The 21,995-nt window shown below is 50.3% G+C and overlaps 1 protein-coding gene across 1 annotated transcript in view; it reads right to left on the reverse strand.

Annotated features, from left to right (window-relative positions):
• Window positions 1-21,995, reverse strand: part of Glp1r (glucagon like peptide 1 receptor) — a 32,583-nt gene that overhangs the window by 4,495 nt on the left and 6,093 nt on the right. The window contains exons 2-11 of the mRNA XM_008840042.3: window positions 20,685-20,781; window positions 19,335-19,442; window positions 12,015-12,133; window positions 11,559-11,665; window positions 6,509-6,662; window positions 5,803-5,962; window positions 2,191-2,251; window positions 1,656-1,725; window positions 1,451-1,539; window positions 970-1,108 (exon numbers count right to left, since the gene is read on the reverse strand). Coding sequence (XP_008838264.1) covers window positions 970-1,108; window positions 1,451-1,539; window positions 1,656-1,725; window positions 2,191-2,251; window positions 5,803-5,962; window positions 6,509-6,662; window positions 11,559-11,665; window positions 12,015-12,133; window positions 19,335-19,442; window positions 20,685-20,781 — 1,104 coding nt within the window. The remainder of the gene's footprint in view (window positions 1-969; window positions 1,109-1,450; window positions 1,540-1,655; window positions 1,726-2,190; window positions 2,252-5,802; window positions 5,963-6,508; window positions 6,663-11,558; window positions 11,666-12,014; window positions 12,134-19,334; window positions 19,443-20,684; window positions 20,782-21,995) is intronic.

Below are 21,995 nucleotides of genomic sequence, written 5' to 3' on the forward strand. Positions count from 1 at the left end.
TCTCTCTCTCTCTCTCTCTCCCTCCCTCCCTCTACTTATATGAATGCACACACACTGCTCCATGTGCTTGTAAGCATCAGTAGCACTCTTGAGAGGTCAGTTCCTTCCATTTTTACACCCTGCAGCATCATCTAACACTAGTGGGAGGATCAACTCCTTGCTTTGAAACTGAGTGACCCCTGCCTTGTGTGTGGGCAGTTCTGAACTGAAACATTCCCTCCTGGAGGGAGGGAGGAAGGAGACTCAGTAGATCAGCCAAAGAAAAATTTCAGGCTTAGGGAGCTCATGGAATTTACAAGGCCCCTCCCCAAGGTTATGTAAGCAGTAACAATTGCTGCCGGAAGAGACTCTTTGAAGGAGCTGCCTGCAAAGTGTACAGGGAGGTCCAGAGATGCAGTGTTTGTGACATCACTCATGCTGGGATGGGCTTTTCAGGGATGACTGCCTTTGAGTCAATCATGCTTCTGTAAGTAACTGTGATAAACTCATTGGTTTACCAGGCTAGTGGAGTGGAATCATTTCACTGGTCTGCTGTAAGTGCCCTCTGGGGCAAATAGATGTTTGTTGATATCTCCTAGAAAAGGTCACACAACACCTTGTGAATCTTGTTTTAGCATCTCTGAGTCTCAGTTTCCAGCTCTGTAAAGTGGGGACAATCTCACACAACTGCAGGTCCTGGGAGGATTAAATGTACCATGTGTGTAAAACTCGTGGCAGGATGCTAGTGGATGCCAGTGCCCCTCTCTCCAGATGCTCAGAACCACATCTGGGGAGGCTTTTCATTTCATGGACTTACACAGGAGACTGGTGTGTGGGTTGGAACACCTGGGGACATGCCTTTGGCTCTTTCAACTCTGTAACTTGGGGCCAGGACTACTCCCCCAGGCCTCAGCTTGCCTGTCTTTCCCATCTGTGATGCAGGTTGGTATCTGTGTCCCTCCCAGGCGAGAGTCCCCAGCCATGAGTCACCTGGAAGGAGGTGAAGGAGAGCTCCGTGAACAGCTTGATGAAGCGCAGTGTCCCTCGGGCATGCTCGTCCATCACAAAGGCAAAGATGACCTCGTGCGTCCCCAGAAGGGGGATGAGGGTCAAGGTAGACTTGGCAAGTCTGGGGACAGGGGGAGACCTTTGGAATCATTCTGGTCCATGTGCACAGACTCCTCCCCGACTCTGTGCTCTGTCTCCTTTCTATCATCAGAGTCAAGCACTCCTTCTGCTGCAAATAACCCAGTCACATTGCTTGGGGCAGTGAGGGAGAAGGAACAGAGCTCAAGACTCCAGAAGCCCAGGTGGCTGCTAAGGGCAGAGTGAGGGACAGGCCTCAGGGGTCCCAGATCAGGCCTGGGTGGGAGAAGAGGGTTTTATAGGGCTCTAAACAGAGCACCCCAGAATACCTCTCTACTGGAAGGGAAGACTGAGGGGCCTCCCACAGCCAGCCTGGTGAGGTCACCTGCATTTGATATCTGTCTTGCACATCAGATTGGCCCTCAGTTTGGACACCACGATGCAGATGACCCGGATAAAGATGAGGAAGTTCACCTGTAAAGCATGTGAGCAGGTGGCTGAGACCCTCTCATCCTCCCCAAATCCTTAGCCTGGCCCCAGCCAAGGTCCAGCTACTTCCACTTCCCCCTCCCCCCAACTCTGTCACTCACCCCAATGGCAAAGAGAATGGGCAGTCGGATGATGAGCCAGTAATTCATGTTGGAGTTCCTGGTCCAGCAGCTGAGAAGAAGGAAGCACACGAGGCATCCAGCTGGCTTCCCAGAGGCCCCAGCACCCAGTTAGGACGGGGGCCTCAAGTGCACAAGGCCAACACAGCCACAGAGCCCTACAAATACACACCCATAGCCACAACATGCAGACCTCAGTACATGGTCACACATACGCCGAGACACATAGGCCTCTGTCTTTTCAGGGACCTCTGGATATAGTCATGTGTAGGCAGCATCATACACCAAACAACAAGCAATTCTCTCAGATTTTACGTAAAAGCCTATAGGACGGCATCATGCACCACAGAGGCCAGCAATGTTTGTTAACATAGGGTCCCAGTGGAGGGACTCGGAGTGGGGATTGCAGAGCCCCTGCTCCTGTCCCTCTGCTAACTCTCCATACACCGGTGAGAACCCCTGGGATTGGGAGAATAGGAACCTCAGCACACCCATCCCCTGGCAGTGGGACACTCACCCCTCATCCTCATACAGGTACTTGACAATGCCCCAGGGGATAACAAACAGCAGGGGAACACCTAAGAGGAGAGAGGAGAGAGACAGGGGAGAGGGGCTGGCAGGCCAGAGCCACTGACACGTGTGCCTGGGCCTCTGCACACCCTGGGCCCCTCACACCTCCAGCCCCTCTCCCTTTCTGGTCCCAAAACATATCTCTAGGCTGTTTTGAGTGATTAGGAGAATGGAGGTGGTGCTGGAACCCCATGCAAATGCCCTGGACCCTTCCCTACAGAGATGTTATGGTCCAGCCCTCCAGCCCTCTGCTGTACCAGGGACACTGTCAGGATCTGGCTCCAGGCTCCTGGCTCCTGAGATCCCAGGACACAGACACTCAAGTAGCCCAGGGCTGGGGCAACAATGTAAGGAGACTATGCTAGATAAGGAGGGGACGAGGTGAGCTCCCTGACGCCCTGTGCATCCTTGCTACAGCCCGTGTATCCATTTCAATCCACTTCTTTGGGTCCCAGAAGCCCCTTCAGGTGTTAGCTCCCTCCACCTGCAAACCCCCGCCCCATACACCTGCTCAAAGCCTAGGCAGACTCCTGAAAGAGAGCCAGGAACCCTGTCTTTGCTGTCAGACCAAGTGACTGTCCACAGCAGCCTATGATAACAATAGCTACAAAAATAAGACTTCTCATTTGGCCGAATGCTAAGGTTTGGATAAGCATCACTCAAAGGCCTGTATTAATGGCCTGGTCCTCAGGGTTCCCTGGGATCAGGGCACCTCCCTAGGTCCTAATGAGAGGTGGTAGAGACTTCAAATGATAGGGTCTTATGGGAGGTCTTTTGGGGATGTGTTCCCAAAGGGGATTTTGGGGACCCTGGCTGTCACTAGGGCCTGGGGTTTGCCAATTAGGCCAGGCTGGCTGGCTAGTGAGCCTCAGGAATTCTTTCTCTGCCTTCCCAGTGCTGGGATTACAAACACGCACCACTGCACCTGGCTTTTTATGGGGATTATGGGGATCAAACGCAGGTCCTCATGCTTGTGTAGTAAGCACTTCTATCCACTGAGTCATCTCCCCAGGGCCTCCCACAGCCCATTTGTCTTTACATAGACCAGCTGTCTCAACATCCATAATGCTGTATAAACAGGCCTTCAGGAGACTGAACAAAGAATGGGATGGCCAGTGAGGGACCCAGGGCACAGCATAGACTCTGCCCCATAGCCATTGCCCAGAAGAATAGATGGAATGAGAACAGTGATTGAATGAGTCAATATATCAGTGAGGGAAGGGATGCTCTCTAGACAAGAACATGCTGATTCCCTAAGCCACACATGTACAGAAATTCCCTCTTGGGTGCTCTCAGCCAACTGCTGTTCTTCCTCTCTGAGACCTCACTCCGGTTTGGGGGTGCTCACTCATGTTACCTTCATAAGCTTCATTTGCTCATTAGCATTTAGTGAACAAGGTCATTGTAAAGAAACAAGAGCTCACCCCTGTCACCTGCCAAAATGACACATTCCTTAAAGGCTGAGTTTCTCCAAGACAGGTTAGGGGAGGAGGCTCAATTTAAGACACACAGACACTGGCCCTGGAAGTCATACCTCCCTACCCATCACCCACTTCCCTTTTGGTGGTACCCAACTGCTCGTGGATGACTGCACAAGTTGGCATACCTTTATGTGTGACTTCCCACTGTCACCAGAGTCTTACTTTTAGTTCACCTGCACATGAAGCTAGATGTTCCCCCAGCACCCTGACTTGGGCCAGGCCTCTTGGCACCACCACAGAGCACTCAGGTCTCTGTGAATTTTGCTTTCTCTCAGTCCCTGTCCTTCTCTGCCTTTCCCCACCCCAATTCCTCCAGTAACGGATGTTCCAGTTGGGGCAGCAGTTCCCCATGGTCTTGCCCTTATACTCAATGGAATTTGAGCCCTGGGCTAGAGTGGGCAGGAAAGACCTGGCCCCCCACCCCCATCACCTGCTCAGAGATCTCCAGAGCACCATGCGTCTCCTACGACCCCTACCAATCCTCTGCTTTCTGCACACATCCCTTCGATTGGTCCTGTCCTCAGGTTGCTATGGTGACAGATACAAACAGTACTGATGCCATTTCCCAGAATGGACAGACACGGTCCTCCACCCTGAGGAAGCCTTTCTCTGAGCTCTCCTCAATGGCCTGCCCCCACCCCCACCCCTAGGGAACATTAGAACCCTCCAGATGCCCTGCCTGATGGGGCACCGGGCAGGATGAAAAGGCCCAGGAAGGAAGAGAAAAGTCTAGCAGGATGGGGTAGGAGGAAAGGGAGAGTCAGGCAGGGATCAGGATGTACAAGCCAGGCCCACATGTCACTTGTAGAGAACTCCCAGCCTGTGGGGGATGCTGAGGGACAAGCGCGGGCCAAGACCTGTGTGTGATAAGCAGACCTCAAGGCCTGGGGCCAGGATGCCAGGAGCCTCTTGGGCTCTGCTGTTCCGCCTTTAAGGCCCCGTTGCTCTCTGAGTCTTAGGATCCTTAATACACTGGCCCCACTAAAACCTCATTAGTTCTTGTCATCTATGATGTGGCTGAGGAAGCACCACCATGCAAGGATAGTAAGAGGCCCAGAGAGCTGAGCCCTGAGGGGCCAGCATCCTGAGGAGGCTTCCTGGAAGGTGGGCTGGCAACCTTGCCGGGGAGGAGGATGCTATCAGCAAGGAGAGCCTTAGAAAGGCTCAGGCAGGACTAGGATGAGAGAAAGGGAGGTGGGATGCCAGAGGGAGGAGTCTGCTGTGACTGCACTGAGAACCCTCTGGAAGCCAGGACGAAAGGGGCAGAACAGGTGAGGTAAGGAAGTGAGGGTGAGAAAGACAGGAAGGGAGAAGCAGGAAGCTAAGGAGGCAAGCAGGGCGGGGGCGGGGTGTGAGGAAGAGGACCCTGGAACTTCAAGGGCAGATGGAGGGCTGACGGCAGGGCCTATTCTCTGGGGTGCCTGCTGGCTCCTCCAGGAGGGGCTGTTTTCCTGTCTCCCACAAATCCCACGTGGCAGAAGACAGGCAGAAGCACAACCAGAAATGTTCCAGCAAAAAAAATGACACGATGGTTCTTAGTAAACTTTTTCGGCTAGAACATTTTCAGCTGGGCTCCAGGCACATCCACAGGGATGCCTTTTCCTTGGCTGCACAGGCCACCTGACTTGCCTCACCTCTGAGCCCTCCCCTTCACAATTACAATAGCACCATCCTACATCAGCCCTCATCAGCCATACCCTGACCACTGTGAGACCCAGGACTCACTGTCTCCCTCAGGGTCTCCGGATGCCCTGCTCTGAGTGTGAAATGCTCTCCTTCAAAGGACCTTAAGAGCAGAGGTTACTTGGAACAGTGTCCTGACCTCCAGTGGTGTGGTGGAAGGGCTAGAGGGTGGTATTTGGGTGATGGAAGCTTCCATTAAGACAAGTTATACAAAAGGCTGGGAATGGGTAACTATAACCTTGTGTCCATGGGGGTTTGGGGGGGGTCATCAAAAAGGTCCTGCCACTCAGTCTGGCAGTGTGTTGTTAGCCATTTGGAAGAGGAGCTAGGCAGTCTTCCATCCCTTGCAAACAGGCCCCAGTAGAGGTGGTGAGGTGAACCAGAGTGGGCCTTACCCCAGCCTATGCTCAGGTACAGCTTGAAGATGCGCTGTTCCGAGAACACGGAGAAGGCCAGCAGAGTGTACAGGTACACGCCCTCCACCAACAGCCAGTAGTAATTGGCCGCCACGCAGTACTGCATGAGCAGGAACACCAAGCGGCAGCCTAGAGAGTCCTGGGGGGTAAGGAAGGGTCTTATGGGAAGAGCAATCCGGCCTCCTGCCCCTCCTTAGTGTCCTGCCATGGTTAATGAAGGATGAGAGAGCTTCCATCCGGTCTGAACCAGTGCTGGGGCTCACTCTGCTTTAGATCACTGAGCATTCCCTATCCTGAGTAGAAGAAAACACAGTGATATTGTCCCTGAGCTGGGAAGAGAATAGAGCCTCAGAGAAGTTAACTGATTGGTCCCAAATTGCGTACAACTGGTTCATGGTAGGGCTGGGATTCAAACTCAGCTGGGCCTCCAGAGAACTCCCCTGTGTCAGAATGGACTCCCTATGGCAAGGGTTCTCACCTTAGGCTAGAGCTGCCTGGGGTGGACTGCCTCTCCCATCTGACTAGGGGTTCCCCAAGGTGGGCTATCCTTCCCATCAGACTACAGGTCCCCTGAGGGCCAAGGCTAGACTGCTCTTGCCTGTACTCATCCCAGACCTTTTGTAGTGGAGGCAGGCCTTCACCAAGCACTCTCCCCTACCCACCCCTTCCTGGCCACACCACACACCTGGTAGGAGAGGAGCCCATCCCACTGGTGCTGCTGGGCAGCTGTGTTATACATCCACTTGAGGGCTGCGTCCTTGATGAAGACGGACAGAGCTCGCAGGATGAAGGACGCAAACAGGTTTAGGTGGATGTAGTTCCGGGTGCAGTGTAGGTGTCTGAGGGAGAAAGCAGAGCCCTTCCCTGGTATGACAGCCAACAATATGCTCCACAAACCCTGGCTCTCAGATCAGCACCCCCACCCCAATCAAACAAGCATTCAGCTCTGAAACTGTGTTCATGTTGTCCTTCCCCTGTGAATGTCCTTCTTCCTCTCAATCCTGAAAATCCTTGAGGTGTTTCATCTCCATGGAGCCCTCAGCTGGGCAGTTGTGGCCTGCTTCCTGCCCGTATTCTCTCCTTGCCAATGCTTTCTTTAATACAGTCATGTGTAGTAAAGAGATGTATGAGTGAGGATCAGTTTTCCCAATCAGTTTGCTTCTTTTCGACAGGACCTATTTCCTAAAAGCCTCTGAACTGTTCTCAGGGGCAGAGAGGGTCTAGACACACAGTAGGAACTGAGAAGGCACTGGGTACAATTCCATGTGAAAATACGTAGCGAGGCCTGGGCAGATGGCTCAGTGAATAAGAGTGTTTGCTGTACAAGCATGAAGACCTGAGTTCAGATCATCAGCACCCATGTAAAAAGTCCTGTGTAACCCCAGCGTGTGCAAGCCTGCAACCCTAGCGTGGGGAAAGGGGCAGAATCAGGAATTTTGCTGGAGCTTGTAATGTCCTCTGGCCTCCACAGGCACAGCACGAAACCCATGCTCATCACACACACACACACACACACACACACACGCACGCACACACACACACACACACACACACCCCCACACACACACAAAACAAACAAGCGTGCAGCAAATTGGAAATCTGAGGGCACCTTATCTGATAAAGACTATCATCCCCAGGCAGGAGCTATCATTTTTTTTTTTTTTTGATAGGGTCTCCCTAGTTCTAGCCCACTGGGAACTCAATATGTAGACCAGGCCAACCTCAATCTCATAGAGATTTGCCTCCTGAGGGCTGGATTAAAGGCGTGTGCCACCATGCCTGGCATGAGGGGCCATCGTTCTTAAGGGAAAAACTACACAAATATTTCCTTCAGAATCGGGGCCCAAGTGAGGATGTGTGATGTTGGTACCTCTATTTGGTCATCTACAGATTCTCACCACTACAGTAGGACCATGGAAGACACGGACTGGAACTGGTCATGACATACAGATAGATGCCTTCATGGAACTAAGATTCCCTAACCCCCTCTGTGTGTGTGTGTGTGTGTGTGTGTGTATGTGTGTGTATACTTGGGACCCACATGTTCAAGGTGGAGGACAACTTATGAGAGTCTATTGTCTTCTATCATGTGGGTTTTGGGGATTCAACTCAGGTCATCAGGTTTGGCACCTTTACCTGTGGAGCCAATTTCTGGCCCTGGAACTAGGATTTATAAGAAATCTTTAGGAAATAAGGTACTATGGTTTTGAGATAGGGTAAATAGACTAATGGAAAAGGATATAAATGACAGAAACTTACCAACAAATCCACGGACCCTTAAGACAAACCAATAATACTGGCAATGGCATAGCGCAATCGCCATCTGTATATGACACAATGACATAAAATCCCTGATTTCCACACTACACAAAAATAAACTCCAGGTAAATCTAAGAACCACAATGAAAGAACAAAAATCTGTGACTCCCTGAAGAAAATGTAGGCGACATACTTTGTGACCATAAATTAAAAGATGCATAAAGAAATTTAGTCTTGGGGGGAGATGAGTAAATGTTTTATTAACTGATAAAAATCAATTTTCATTACTCCACAGTTTTTGGGGGGGTTTTCTTTTTCTTTGGTTATTTTTTTGGTCTTTTTGAGACAGGGTCTCCCTGTAGCCCCAGCTGTCCTGGAACTCACTATGTAGACCAGGCTGGCCTTGAACTCACAGAGATCCGCCTGCCTCTGCCTCCCAAGTGCTAGGATTAAAGGCGTGCACAACCATACCCGGCAATCAATAGTTGTTATTGATATCTTTTTATTCATCCATAAAAATTGATAGTTAACCAACTTTATTCTGTTTTAATATCAAAGCTTCAGGGCTGGAGAGATGGCTCAGTGGTTAAAAGGACTGACTGCTCTTGCAGAGGACCCGGGTTCAATTCCCAGAACCCACATGGTGGCTAGGTACCATCCTTAACTCCATTTCCAGGGAATTCCAAAGCCCTCTTCTGACCTCCTCGCCATTGCACAACAGGAGTGCACTCCCGTACATGCAGGCAATACACTCATACACATAAAATAAAAATAATAAATATAAAATTAAAAAATACCAAAACTTCTGTGCATAAAAGGCATCACATATGGAAAATAAGCATAGATTAAGAGCAAAACATCCCAAATTAATATACAAATTAATATATAATTAATGTATTACTCAATTATTAATATACAAAAGGAGAGAAATAAACCAATAGAAAATAAAAGCTATAAGTAAGCAATTCAAGGAATAAATTATGAAAAGTGATTATCTCTCCAGGAATCAAAGATATGCAAATTAAATGACAATGAGTCACATCACATGCCTCAGATTAGCCACACTTAACTCTGGAAGGACTGAATGTGGGCAGGCTATTAAACAAAGAGAAACTTTCTCTCACTGGTGGCGAGATGGCGAGCTGGTAATGATCACTTGGGCAGCAATCTAATACTAGCTGGCAAATTAATAAAAACCAGGTGGTTATTGGCCAGGTGATTTACCCCTGGGTGTACGAACCTGGGCGACACACAGGTAAGACAACAGGTAAGAAGCTCCCTATAGGCTAGGTTTTTAATTCAGACAGAAAAAAGGAGAAACTTCTCAAATATACACCAACTGTGCTACAAATATGAAATATGGAAAGATAGCTACAACTTATGAAATACATCTACCCATATTAACATTAATGCATCTCACATAAAATGATGTTGGACACCCCCAGCCCACCCCCACCCCCTGGACGTTATGCTATTAAGAATATCCCAAAACATGTTGTATATTTTATGGACACTAAGAAATGGATTAGCTCTGGTAGATGGGGCAGAGTGAGCAACCTGTTGGGGCAGGGTCAACTGTGAGGGATGCTTTATTTTATAGCACGGGCTAGCCTAGAACTCACTATGCACCTAACCCAGGCTGGCCTTGAACTTGTGACAGCCCTCTTGCCTGAGGCTCCTCAGTGCTATGATTATGGGTGTGTGCCACTGTGCCTGGCTTGGAATAGTTTCTTTTCTTTCTTCTTTTCCAACTTTTCATGTGTGTATATGTGGTGTGCTAGTGTGTGTATGCATGTTTTTACTTGTGTGTTGTACATGCATGTGTGCACATGCACATGGGGGCCTGGGGTTGATGTCTAATGTCAGAAATCATCCTTGATCACTCTTCTACTTTATTCATTGAGGTAGGGTCTCTCAATCAAACCCAGAGCTCACTGATATAGCTAGTCTGATTAGCCAGCTTGCTCTGGGGCTCCCATCTCCACCCTCTGAGGCTGGATTCCAAGTGAGCCACCAGAAACATGTGGGTTTCTGGGGATCTGAACTCTGGCCCTCGCACTTTCTCTGTCAAGTGCTTTAACTGCTGGGCCATCTCCCTAGCCCAGAATGCTCATAGCTAGTCTGATTAGCCAGCTTGCTCTGGGGCTCCCATCTCCAACCTCTGAGGCTGGATTCCAAGTGAGCCACCAGAAACGTGGGTTTCTGGGGATCTGAACTCTGGCCCTCGCATTTTCTCTGTCAAGTGCTTTAACTGCTGGGCCATCTCCCTAGCCCAGAATGCTTAATTTCAAGGCTGAATAGTATTTACATTTATCACTGCACTTCTGAATCTCTGAAATATTTCATAATAAAAGAGGAGAATATCTGTTACGATTTCGATATGAAATGTCCCATGGAGGTTCACGTGTGGAATGCTGGAGCTGGTATTTCAGGAGGGGATGGAAACTTTAGGGAGTGGGGCTTAGTTGGAGGAAGTAGGTTACTGGGGCCATGTTTTTGAAGGTTATTCTATTTATTTATTTATTTAATTTATTATTTTTATTTTATGTGGATGAGTGTATTGCCTGCATGTATATGAGTGCACCCATGTCATGCAATGCCTCAGAGGTTGGAAGAGGGCTTTGGATTCCCCTGGAACCAGAGTTAAGGATGGTTTGTAGCTGCCATGTGGGTGCTGGGAATTGAACCCAGGTCCTCTGTAAGAGCAGTCGGTGCTCTTAACTGCTGAGCCACCTCTCTAGCCCTGAAGGTTATGCTCCCCCCCCAGTTCCACCTGGCTTCCTGTCCATCGTGAAGCGAACAGTCCTCTCTGGCACAGGAACCCACTGCTGCCATTTTCTACCCAAGCACATTGGGGTCAAGTGACCAAACACTGAACTCTCCAAACCCATGAGCCAAAACAAAACCTTCCTCACTTAAATTGTTCTCATTGTATCTCGCAGGTACAGAAAAGTAGCTAACCCAACACTCATCCAGTGAATGCATCTATTGAGCACTCAATGTTTGTGCTGTATTCGAGCAGGTGGCTTTGACATAGGAGGAGGAAGCCCATCTCTCCTGTTCTAGATGGTTGACACCCCAGACTCTCTGCCTGTATAATTCTTTCTGTCCCTGAATTCAGCTCCCCTGGCTTGCTCCAGCAGGAATGGAAGGACGCTACCCCCCAGTTTTTACTCTGGCAGGTGTGCTTAGCTAGGTTCGACCTCAGAAAGAACTTTTCCATGGAAGTTAACAAGGTCTAAATACAGTGAAATCTCTAAGCACTGAGAATTTTCTAAAATCACACTGAATTATTGATTACTGCAGTTATGCCTGCTTGCTGGGAAGGACTCGTCTGGTTTCTGCACTATTTTATCATCCATTCTTAAAAATGAGAGGTTCTCTTTTGGGGGCAGTGTATGTACACAGTGGAGCTTAGGCTGACCACACAGTATTGAACATAAAGCAGCCCCCTCCCAGGTCCAGGGCCCCCTTACCTGAAGCCAAGGAGGATGGCAGAGGCGATGACCAAGGCAGAAAAGGAGAGCGCATAACCCACTGTGTAGATGATGTACAGGGACAGGAGCTGCTCCTCTGGAGAGCTCTGTGTGCACACAGGGACACAAGGATGTGTGCACAGCCCATGACTCTCCCTCTTCCACACCCTTCATTCCAAGGTCCAGGGACTGAGATAACTTGGGGCCCCACTGAGGATTTTAGAATCAAGGAAGGAAACAGCCTATGGTGATGGTTCAGGGATGTCTACATCCTGATTCCAAGGTGAATGTACACCATCTTTGGCCAGACAGCGTGGTGTGCAGAATCACCAGAAGCAGGGGAATAGATGTCCTGACCACAACTAGCCCCACTCAAAGTCCAGGGTCTCTGACTTAGCACCATCACCCCGTTCAGGTCTTCTCCAACCCCCATTCAGAATGAATCCCTCAGCTTACTCTCTCCCCTCGCTTGGACTCTTCACACTCTGACAGGTCCCTCCAGGGCATGCTGGAGTTGTCCTTGTGAAGCCAGAGGCCCTCAGCTGTGCAGAACCGGTACACATGGCCTTGTAGCACTGGGGTGAAGAGACAGCACAGGTGAGCCTCAGCCTGGAGATGAGGGCCTACCCCATTCGGGAACCCCATATCCCTTCCTCAGGAGAGGGGCATCCTGCTTCCTCAGAATTGGCCTTTCTGAGTTAGTAACAGGTTCCTCTTCTGTAAACACACACACACACACAGACACACACACACACACACAAACACCAAGGTGAGGACCACCAAGCCACCCTCAGCTGTTCCCTCCCAGCCACCCAAGAACACAGTTGGGTGACTCCTTAGCTTTTAGGTGAGATAAATCTAGTTTAGCTCCATGTCTAGGCTCCTAGTCTCAAAATCATAGCATCGACAAGGCCCAGCACTTAACATCATAGGACCCGTCAGTTACACAGTTACTCACTATGATCTCTGATCTTCCAGACTGAGCCCTTCTCCCTCTCATATTCATTCCGTAGGGATAGACAGCCCTGAGAACAAAGCTGGTACTGAGCTCCTCAGAAAGGAAACACAGCAGCCTCTACTTCAGGGAGCTCCAGTCCGAGACACAGTCCATCCTCAGGGAGCCCCAGTCTAAGGGGGACACGTACTTTCTTTCAATAACTTTCTTTAAAAGGAACGAAAGGGACATGGCACAAACACAGTCTTTGCTATTGGAAATTTTTCATTCCAATCCAATGGGAAGACCAAGGTTGCTTCTCTAAGTAACCCCCAGTCCCATGTTGGACATGGATACTGCTCTTGGTGGCCTCATCTGAGAGAAACCAACAATTCAGGCTCTGCCCTCAGGGAGCTCCCAGACTGAGGAAGGATGCACCATTCCTGGTCAGGAAATCAAGATTCATCACAAAAACAAACAGCCCCTTAGAAAAGAACAGCATAAACAGAAACCAGCAAAGACCTCGGACTGGCAGTAGAGTAGGGAGACCCATACTCGAGGGACTGCCCAGGGGCAGCCTTCTAGTACAAAGCTTCAGTTCCACAGATCCAGAGACCATTGTTATGTGGCAAGGAGACTTTTATTGTAGGACTTATGGCAGCCCCTTTCCAGGATGGTCATGTGACAGTCAACCAAGCTTTAGTCTTCCTTAACAAAAACCCTGTCACCTAGCACCCAGCATGGGCAGCCTCCATGTGCTTTATTTACCTTCTTTCTCTCTTCCTTCTGTGAATAACCCCAGAACCAAGTCCCTCTTCAGGAGAGAGATGTTATCTGGGTATACAGTAGGCAAATCAGCTTTGCTCCTTGGAGAAGCTGTGATGGAGGCCAGAGAATGATGCTGGATGTCAGTTGTCTCCTTCTATCACACTTCACCTTATTTTTTTGAGTCAGGGTCTCTCACTGAACCTGGGCTCACTCACAGGTTTGGCCAAGACTCTCTAGTCAACAGGCTCCAAGGACCCTCTGATCTCCACCTCCCCAGTGCAGGATCACAGGAACACACCACTACCCTCTGTTTTTTACATGGTGCTGAGGATCTGAACTCATGTCCTCATGCTTGTATGGCAAGCTCTTTACCGACTGAGCTATTGCCCTGTCCCAGAACCAGCATTTTAAAAGAGACTTTACCTGGAAGAGGACCAAAACCCCGATTCTCATGGCAGCTCTTCTGGCAGTGGGAGGAGCTGTGGGCCGAGCACTGGAAATACCTTTAATGTGTTTTATGAACAGTTGGGCACATACAAAGGCAGAAACACAAATGCAGAAACAGGGAGGCACATGGTCTTGTTTTAGCATCTTGAAGAGCTGCTCTTGGGCCCCAAATGCATCTTTTATCTGCTGCACGGATGCTTGAAATTCTTTACTGGGGGTCAAGTCTTTTAGTAGATGACAAAATTTGTCTTTGGTTGTAGATTACCCCAAGAACAGTAATGGGGACCTGGACAAACTCTGTCGGAATGAAATTGCTACCAAGGCCACTCATAGTCCATCTGGATGGGAGGAAATGGAGGAAAAAGGAGGAAGCCGGGGAGCCAGAGGAAAGGACAGGACACTGCAAAGGAAGTCTCCAGTACACGCATCATCAGCACACACAGGTGTGACTTCCCACAGCTGGCACGGAGCCTAGCATCCAGTAGGCACTACTATACAATTGCGGTCTCCCTCTCTACAGGCAATATGCATGTCCTCTCCTACAGGTGTGCATTCACAGAATCAAATCTTGAACACATACTGTATGCCTAACATCTTTGAACGTCACAGTCACCTCACAGGGGAGGCACAGCTAGTCTCAGTTTACAGATGAAGACACTGAGCCTCTGAGAAGCCAAGAGGTTTTCTTAAGATCACACAGCTAGGACAAAGCAAAGTCAGGACTCGAACCTGCAGCTCTCTGCTTCCAAGCTGACGAAAATTGGCACCCAGACGTGCCAAGAATCAACCATCGCCATATGCCATTTCCCTCTGTCCATCCCCTGAGCTTGGATTACCACACATGCAGCCCCTTCCCTTGCCGGTAGGGCCCCCAGACGGCCTGGGCAGTGCTGGGCCCTCTACTCAGGGCCAGCGTGGAGGTGAGGCAGTGGTGTGTGTACAGATGTGTGCTTTCCTGGCTTAGAGTCAAGGAATCACTGCATCCCAAAGAAGCTCAGTCAGCCTTCAAGTTCACTATCAGTTAGCCCTCATTAACATCAAATATTAAAAGCCAAGGCTGGTTCCTGGTCCCCAAACGCCCCTTGTGGCTGGAGGTGGGTGACTGGGCATAGCCCTGCTTATCAGGCCAGCTTTATCAGGCCCTGGAGGAGCTGGCCAATCACAGCCAGGGGCTTGGCTCCGGCCAGTCAATAGAAGGAAGACAACCAGGCGGCCACATGCCAGGAGGCCCAGGGATATTTCATTAAGTTAGACCCTGGTGCTGGAAATAAAACCCCCAATTAAACACTTCGCCTCCCGGAAGCTGCCACGGCATCTGTAATCAAGCTAACAGCCGCCCTTCCACGTGGACCTCGGGCACTCAGAGCTGTGGAGAGCTGCTTGTGAATCCATTAGCTTCTGCACCCTGGCAACAGGGATGGCTGGCAAGGACCAGGGGGCCCCATTTCACAGATGGTGAGACTCGGGGAGACTGGCATTGGCCCTCCCTAAACATGGCAGGATTAGCAGGGGGTCAAATGTGGGCTGGCAATGAGGGTGCCAGTACTTGATGAGGCACCACAGAGCATCAGAGCTTAGAAGAAGCCCAGGTCATGAAGTCTGGATTCAAATTCCAATCCTGGTTCCAGCTGTGGCACTTTGGGAGCGTCACATCGTGTCTTTGGGTCTCAGTTTCCCCACCTGTAAAATGACCATCCTTCTCAGGAGACAGAGAAATGAAGTACTTGAGGCATGGTAGGCGGTCACAATGGAGGCCTTCCTGCCTCTGCCAGCTTTACAGGGCCAGAGCTCCTATGAGGCCCACGTGGGCCTCAGTCTCCCCTTGGCAGCCTCGGCTTGCATTAAAAGCTCCCAGACTTAACATAACTCTGGAGGCAACTTGTCAAAGTTTCCAAGAATTGTGAGTTACAGGCTATTTTAAAAGCATTTTATGACCCTCATATAATTAGAGTTAAGCTAACAAACAGGTAGGAAGCTGGAGAGGGCAGCTAATGAGGCTGGGATGATGTGTGATCAGTGATGAGGGAGAATGAGGCTGCCGAGAGGCCTGGGCTGGAAGGCCACATGCGGGCGTCTTGTGTACGCCACACTCTTCCAACACCGTCCTTCTACTTCTCGGCTGCCAGTCTCTCACCAACATCCAGAGTCCTGAGTCCCCAGTGACAGGGGTCAGACTACAAGGCGTTGGCTGGCTTTCCAGAGACACTGTGTATCTCTGAGGCCTGAGGCGCTGCCCCGTGTTCAAGGTGTCCCCAGAGCATCCTCCTCCCCTTGTGCATCTGCCTGCCCTTCCAACCCGGCCCCAAGGTCACTTCTCCCTGAAATTCTCATTCTCTTCACCCAGGAAGAAGGTGGCTCTGACCTCCCTCTCCACCTCTGCCTGACCCGCTCAGTCCCATGGTGAAAGTCCCCTACATAGATCACCCCCCCACACACAAAGTCTCAGTGGCATCCCTAAATCTTGACAAGGACTTTAGCTATGCTTGTTGGTTTGAATTTAGTTCTTTGTGAGGTCACCCACTCGTCTCCCGTGCTGTGAACCCTACAAGGCTGGCTCCCTGGGTAGAGCACCCTACAACTTCTTGTCCTGCACATGGTTTGGCCAACAGGACACATTGGCAGAAGACAGAAGGGTTAGGGAGAAAAGAACTCGGACATTGCTCTGCTCTTCCTGCTCTACTGGAGTGTGAGGCTCTGGCCATGGCCCCTCTGCTGCCTCAGCCCTGCTGGCGGCCTCTCCATCCTAACTCCATCTGTCATGGGACAGACAGACCCTATGCTTGCCTCTTACTTTTCAGGCCTAGGGGGTGCTGAGCTTTGTCCACTCCATTTTCTTCAGATTCTCTGCTGAGCGTGTTTTCTGAAGAGAAGCTGCCAGAGACATGGCCTGTCTTCTCCCTGGTCTCGCTCATGCTGTGTAGCACCTCCACCCGGTGCTCCCTGAGGTAAGCTAAACAAACCCGTTCCCCACTCCCTTACGTCCTAGGTGGGGTCAGGGAACCCCCCCCACCAGTGCAGTTAATTACGCTGTGTGAGCCCAGTGGGTATCTCTGTGGGTCCCTAACTCAGGAGAACAGAGGCAGAGTCTGGCAATTCTGAGTGTCAAAAAGGGAGTAAATTAGCCTGGCGAGAAGGGAGGGGAGGAGGCTGGCAGGGGGCCTGTGCACAGGCTGTTATCTTCATGGAGAAAGCAATAAAACCGTGTTCGCTCATAAACGGGCACCACCAGGACCTATTTCCTGCTCAAATAAAATTAAAGGTGATGGATGGAGCCACAAGCTCAGGCAGAGCTGGGGGTGCTTAGTGCTGAGTGATGGGCTTTGTCCCATGCCTGGCTCCCTGGGGTCTAGAGGCCCAGCTGGGCTGCCCAAGCATAAGTCCCAAATCTTTGAGGCAGGGAATGTGTGTGCAAAGTGGGAAATCCCAGAAGCAGGTAGGGTGGGTAGAAAAACAAATGGGGATTGTGTGTGTGTGTGTGTGTGTGTGTGTGCGTGTGTGTGTGTGTGTGTGTGTGTGTGAAGGACCTGATTCTCCCTTCTCCATGTCACCTGGTTTTATCCTACCTTCCAAGTGTACAAACTGGATCACAGAGAGCTTGGGCCATTCACAAACGGAGCCATGGGATTGCAGGGCTCAGAGGGAGAGGGCAGGAGCTCACTGACTTTATTAATATGAAGGTCACTCAGACCACTCACCTGTCTCCAGGCCAGCACCACATGCTCAGGCACCGCCCAGCCCAGCTCTCCAGGAAGCCTGGGCATGCAATTAAACAATTAATGCAGAGACTAACCCAGTCTCCTGGACCGATGCCCAGGTCTGCCAGGGACTAGCTGTGTGATCTTGGAAATGCCATACAGCTTCTCTGTGTCTCACCTTCCTCATCAATGTGAGTAATTGCCTTAGAGGATTGTGGGTAGGACTGAATGAGCATAACTCTGTCAGGAGGCAGACTACAGGCTGTGCTGAGGAATTTTAAGGGTCACTAACCCACTTGGGAGCCTGCCTCTTTTGAGGTCACCAGCTCGCCCTCCATAGCTCAGGGAGAGATGGGTATAGCCTCTTTAGAAGACCTACCTGGGCCTCATCAAACCAAACACAATCTGTGCTGAAGTGAAGTTCATGTCAGGCCTGCCAGGCTGCTTTCTCCAGGAAGACCTGGCTTTCCCCCAGCCTGACCTTATTCCTACATTTGATCACAGACCAGGGCTAATGGTAAGGGCATGCTCTAGGTTCAAATCCAGATGCTGCCATTTGCCACCTCCTTTGGAACAAGTGACTTGAATCTTTTAAATCTTCCAGAGCCTCAGTTACTTCATGTGGACAAGCATGACCCCAGGGTAGCTATCGAGACGAAACAGATGCCTTGCTTTTAGAGCAGGATTGGACACAGGGTCAAACGCTCAATGAGTATTCCCTATTATTACCTTAAGTGCGCCATTTCTGGGCTGGGGAGATCGCCCAGTCTGGGAAATGCTTGCCATGCAAGCTTGAAGACCCCATTTCGACCCCCAGCACCCATATAAAAAAATCAGGCATAGTGGTGAGTGCTTGTAGTCTCAGGACTAGGGATGTAGAGACAGGCAGTTCCCTCAAGCTTGCTAACCATCCAGTCTAGCCAAGACAGTGCCTGAGGACAACCTGAAGTTGATTCTTAGCCTCTACATGGAGGAACACGTATGTGAATTCACATCTGCACATACATGTGCACCTGCACACACATGAACAGGCACATACACAAACACAAAGTGTCTTTTCTCCCCTCATGGACACGGGGACTCGCTGTAGCAAGGGTGCTGGTCCTTGCTATCCTCCATGGGCCCTCAGCATGGGAGCTGGGATGGAGGTGTAGGCATGGAACTTACTGCAGTCAGGAGCACCTGGACCTTCTGGAGGGCTCTGTGGGCAGTGACTCTTCCACCCATCCAGCCACACCTTTCCTCTAGGCAGGAGTGGGTTGGGAAGGGTCTGAGGGGCCAGCCCACCAATGCCCTTTATCATTGCTCCCTGTGAATCCTTAAAATAGTCAGGAAGTCACTACCTACATACCTACATGCGCACACCTCCCCACCGACCAGATATAAGCCATCTATACATAAACACACACACACACACAAAGACACATGTGCACACATGTACACACACCCCAGGTATAAGCTACCTATACACACAGACACAGACACCCCCCCCCCAGGTATAAGCCACCTATGCACACATTTACACAGACAGACCCCAGGTATAAAGTCACCTCTACATACACACACACACATATAAACACACACGGATGCACACATACCCTAGACACTGACAGCTCTGGGCATCTCCTCTTTGTCCCCAGGATCTGTTCTTCCCACCTGGCTCCTTCCCTCATTTCTAGGTTGGAAGGCCATATTTCTGTCTTAAGTCTGACTCCACAGTTTCCCCCACCCCTGCCAGCACAGGCCTTGGACCCAGGTCACACCCCAGGCAGTTCTGACACCTGCCACTCCTGACTACCACCCCTCTAGGTGGGTGATTCACCCTCTAGGAGGCCTGAAGACATTCTGGTATACAAGTGCTGGGTCTTGAGGAAGGGAGACCATGCTCTCCCCTTCTCTAGCCTCTAGGGTCCAGTGAAGGGGGACACTCACCAGTGCTGGCCCAGGGCAGGTACCACGGGCAGCTGACATTCACAAAGGAACCTGGGGGCCCGTCTGGCCAGCAGGCGTAGTCATCAAAGGTCCGGTTGCAGAAGAGGCCTGGGGCAATAGAGAAGTCCTTGAGTCCCTGCCTGTGCTTAACCATCATTTCTCCTTCCTCCCAACTTCCTCTCCCCACCACTGAAGCTGCAGTCCTCTGGCTTCTGCTGGGTGCTTACTGTATGCAGAGCACTCTCCCACAGTGCTTACCCGATGCAGAGCACCAAGGAAGGAAGTTGCCAGCGATCAGGGGCAGGGCCTTGAACAAATTCTTTAACATCTTTGTGTCCTCCTCTGTAGAATGGGCACATTCCTGACCCATAGAACTTTGTGGGGATAAAGGCTGTTGTGTTATATAGATAAATGAATATAGTAAATGCCCAATAAACCTTTTTTATTCTTTTGATCTTTTTGAGATGGGGTCTCCTTATAACCCCAGCAGGCCTGGAACTCACTTCATAGACCAGGCTGGCCTTGACCTCATGGAGATCTGCCTGCCTCTGCCTTCCAAGGATGAGTACTGGTAATTAAAGGCACGTACTACCACACCTGGCCTACAATTCTATTTTAAACTACCCTTTACAGCTCATAGGGAAATAGTTGCTATGATATGACTAAGGATTTGAACCCAGGCCCATCTGGCTCTAATGTTGTTTAAACCACCCTGTAAACTCCCCCAAAACATCTATTCCTAGAAAGGCTGCGCATGAGTCTGTTTGTAGAGTGCTTGCCTACCATGCATGAGGCTTTGGGTTCCATTCCCAGCACCGAAGAAACTCAGTGTGGTGGTACATACCCATAACCCCAATACTCAGGAGGCAGAGACAGGAGGATCAGAAATTCAAGATCATCCTCAGCTACTTAGTGAATTGGAAGCTGGCCTGGGCTACAAGGGCCCTTGTCTCAAAGAAAAAAAAAAAAGGTGTATTCATATAAACGTGTGTGTTAGACCTTCTTCAACATAGAACACAGGCAGCTGGGTCCCTGCTCTGTGAGCTGGAGTTGGGGGTAGAGGTAAAGATAGAAACAAAATAGTAACCCCAAAGCTGCCCTCAGGCAGATAGGAAAGGATTAAAGAATCCTTGAGGGAAGGAAGCTCTTTTGTTGGGCTTGAAGAACCTTGGGCAGGTAGGAGGTGGGCAGGAAGGCATTCATGTGAGGAGAAAGGGAGACCACTGGGACTGAGGCCTGGGGCAGGTGGCAGTCCAGAGAGGCAAATGACCCATAGACTTGGGTTTTATCAGAGCCTTCTGGGAGTGGGCTGAGTGCAAGCTGGCTGGGCAAGGGCTCATGGGGACTCACCTGCGGCCAGAGGTGGAGTTTCAGTCAGGAAGCGTTGACACTGCCGTCTGTACTCTCTCCATTTCTGCACTGTCTCTGAGAGGGACACGGTGGCACCCTGGGGGAGGAAGGGCAGGAATGGGAACCCCATAGGTCCATATTCTTGGTTTCTTTATCTCCAAGGGACCAAAACCCCACCAGGCTTTAGCCTTCTCAGAAAGGGAGGGAGAGAAAATGTCTTTTTGAGTGGTTATCCTTCCCAGGGAACTGCGTAAAGCTGACATGTGGTAGATACCCAGCAAGTGTCTAAAGAATTGAAGCCTGGGGAAGCAGGGTAAAGGAGGGTGCAGAGACCTGTGACTCATTATCAGTCCCATCTGCCCTTCATCTGCCCTCAGCAAGGAGAGACTTCCTGAGGGACAGGACTACATCATAGCCTGGGGCTCCTTCCTCTCTTCCTGGTGCCTGATCATACAGCCTGCCTGGGGATTTCTTGCTTCCAACCATTGTAGAAGAGTCAGAAAAGACTGAATCAAAGGCATACAGCATTACCCAGCTCAGTGGCAGCCATGCAGCACAAAGAACACTGGGCGTGGTGGCCCAAGGGTTAAAAAGAACAGATCCCCCCTCCACTGCCCCCAGCAATCCTCCAGCCAGACTCAATCACTACCCTAGGAGGGTCACAGACCACCACCCCCACCATGTCTGGCATAACACAACACCAATATGCAGCCTGGCTTCTATCCCTCTCCCACCCCACCCTACCCTCAGGAAGAGGAGGAATGCTTAGGGTGGGAGGAACTGAAAGGTTCCAGAACACTGAAATTGTGCCTTGCATTGGTAAGCAGCCTGTGGCGGAGATAGGAACCTAAATTTCCAGATAGGTAACAGAACTGACTTTTGAGTACACAGATCCAAAGAGACCTATTCCACCGAGCGTACCCCTCTGCACATTTCTGAATGCTTCCTTGAGCTTTGGTGCTTTTAAAATTTTTTAATTTTCTCTCATCAGTAGTCTTAAAGATTATAAATATCACTCATTTAGAAGCTGTAGTTGTTAAAATGACCAGAGAGAGTCCCACGGATAAAAAAAGTTAGGGTGTAACTACAATTTAAAATAAAAGTTCGCAGGGCTGGAGAGACAGCTCAGCAGTTAAGAGCACTGGCTGCTCTTGCAGAGGACATCCGGTTAGGTTCCCAGCACCCACATGGCAGCTAAGAGTCTACAACTCCAGTTCCAGAGAAACCAATTAAGATACTTGTGTGTGTGTGTGTGTGTGTGTGTGTGTGTGTGTGTGTGTGTGTCTGTGTGTGTGTGTGTGTGTGTGTGTG

This window comes from Nannospalax galili, unplaced genomic scaffold, assembly GCF_000622305.1.
Source record: "Nannospalax galili isolate Female #2095 unplaced genomic scaffold, S.galili_v1.0 scaffold538, whole genome shotgun sequence".
Lineage (NCBI taxonomy): Eukaryota > Metazoa > Chordata > Mammalia > Rodentia > Spalacidae > Nannospalax > Nannospalax galili.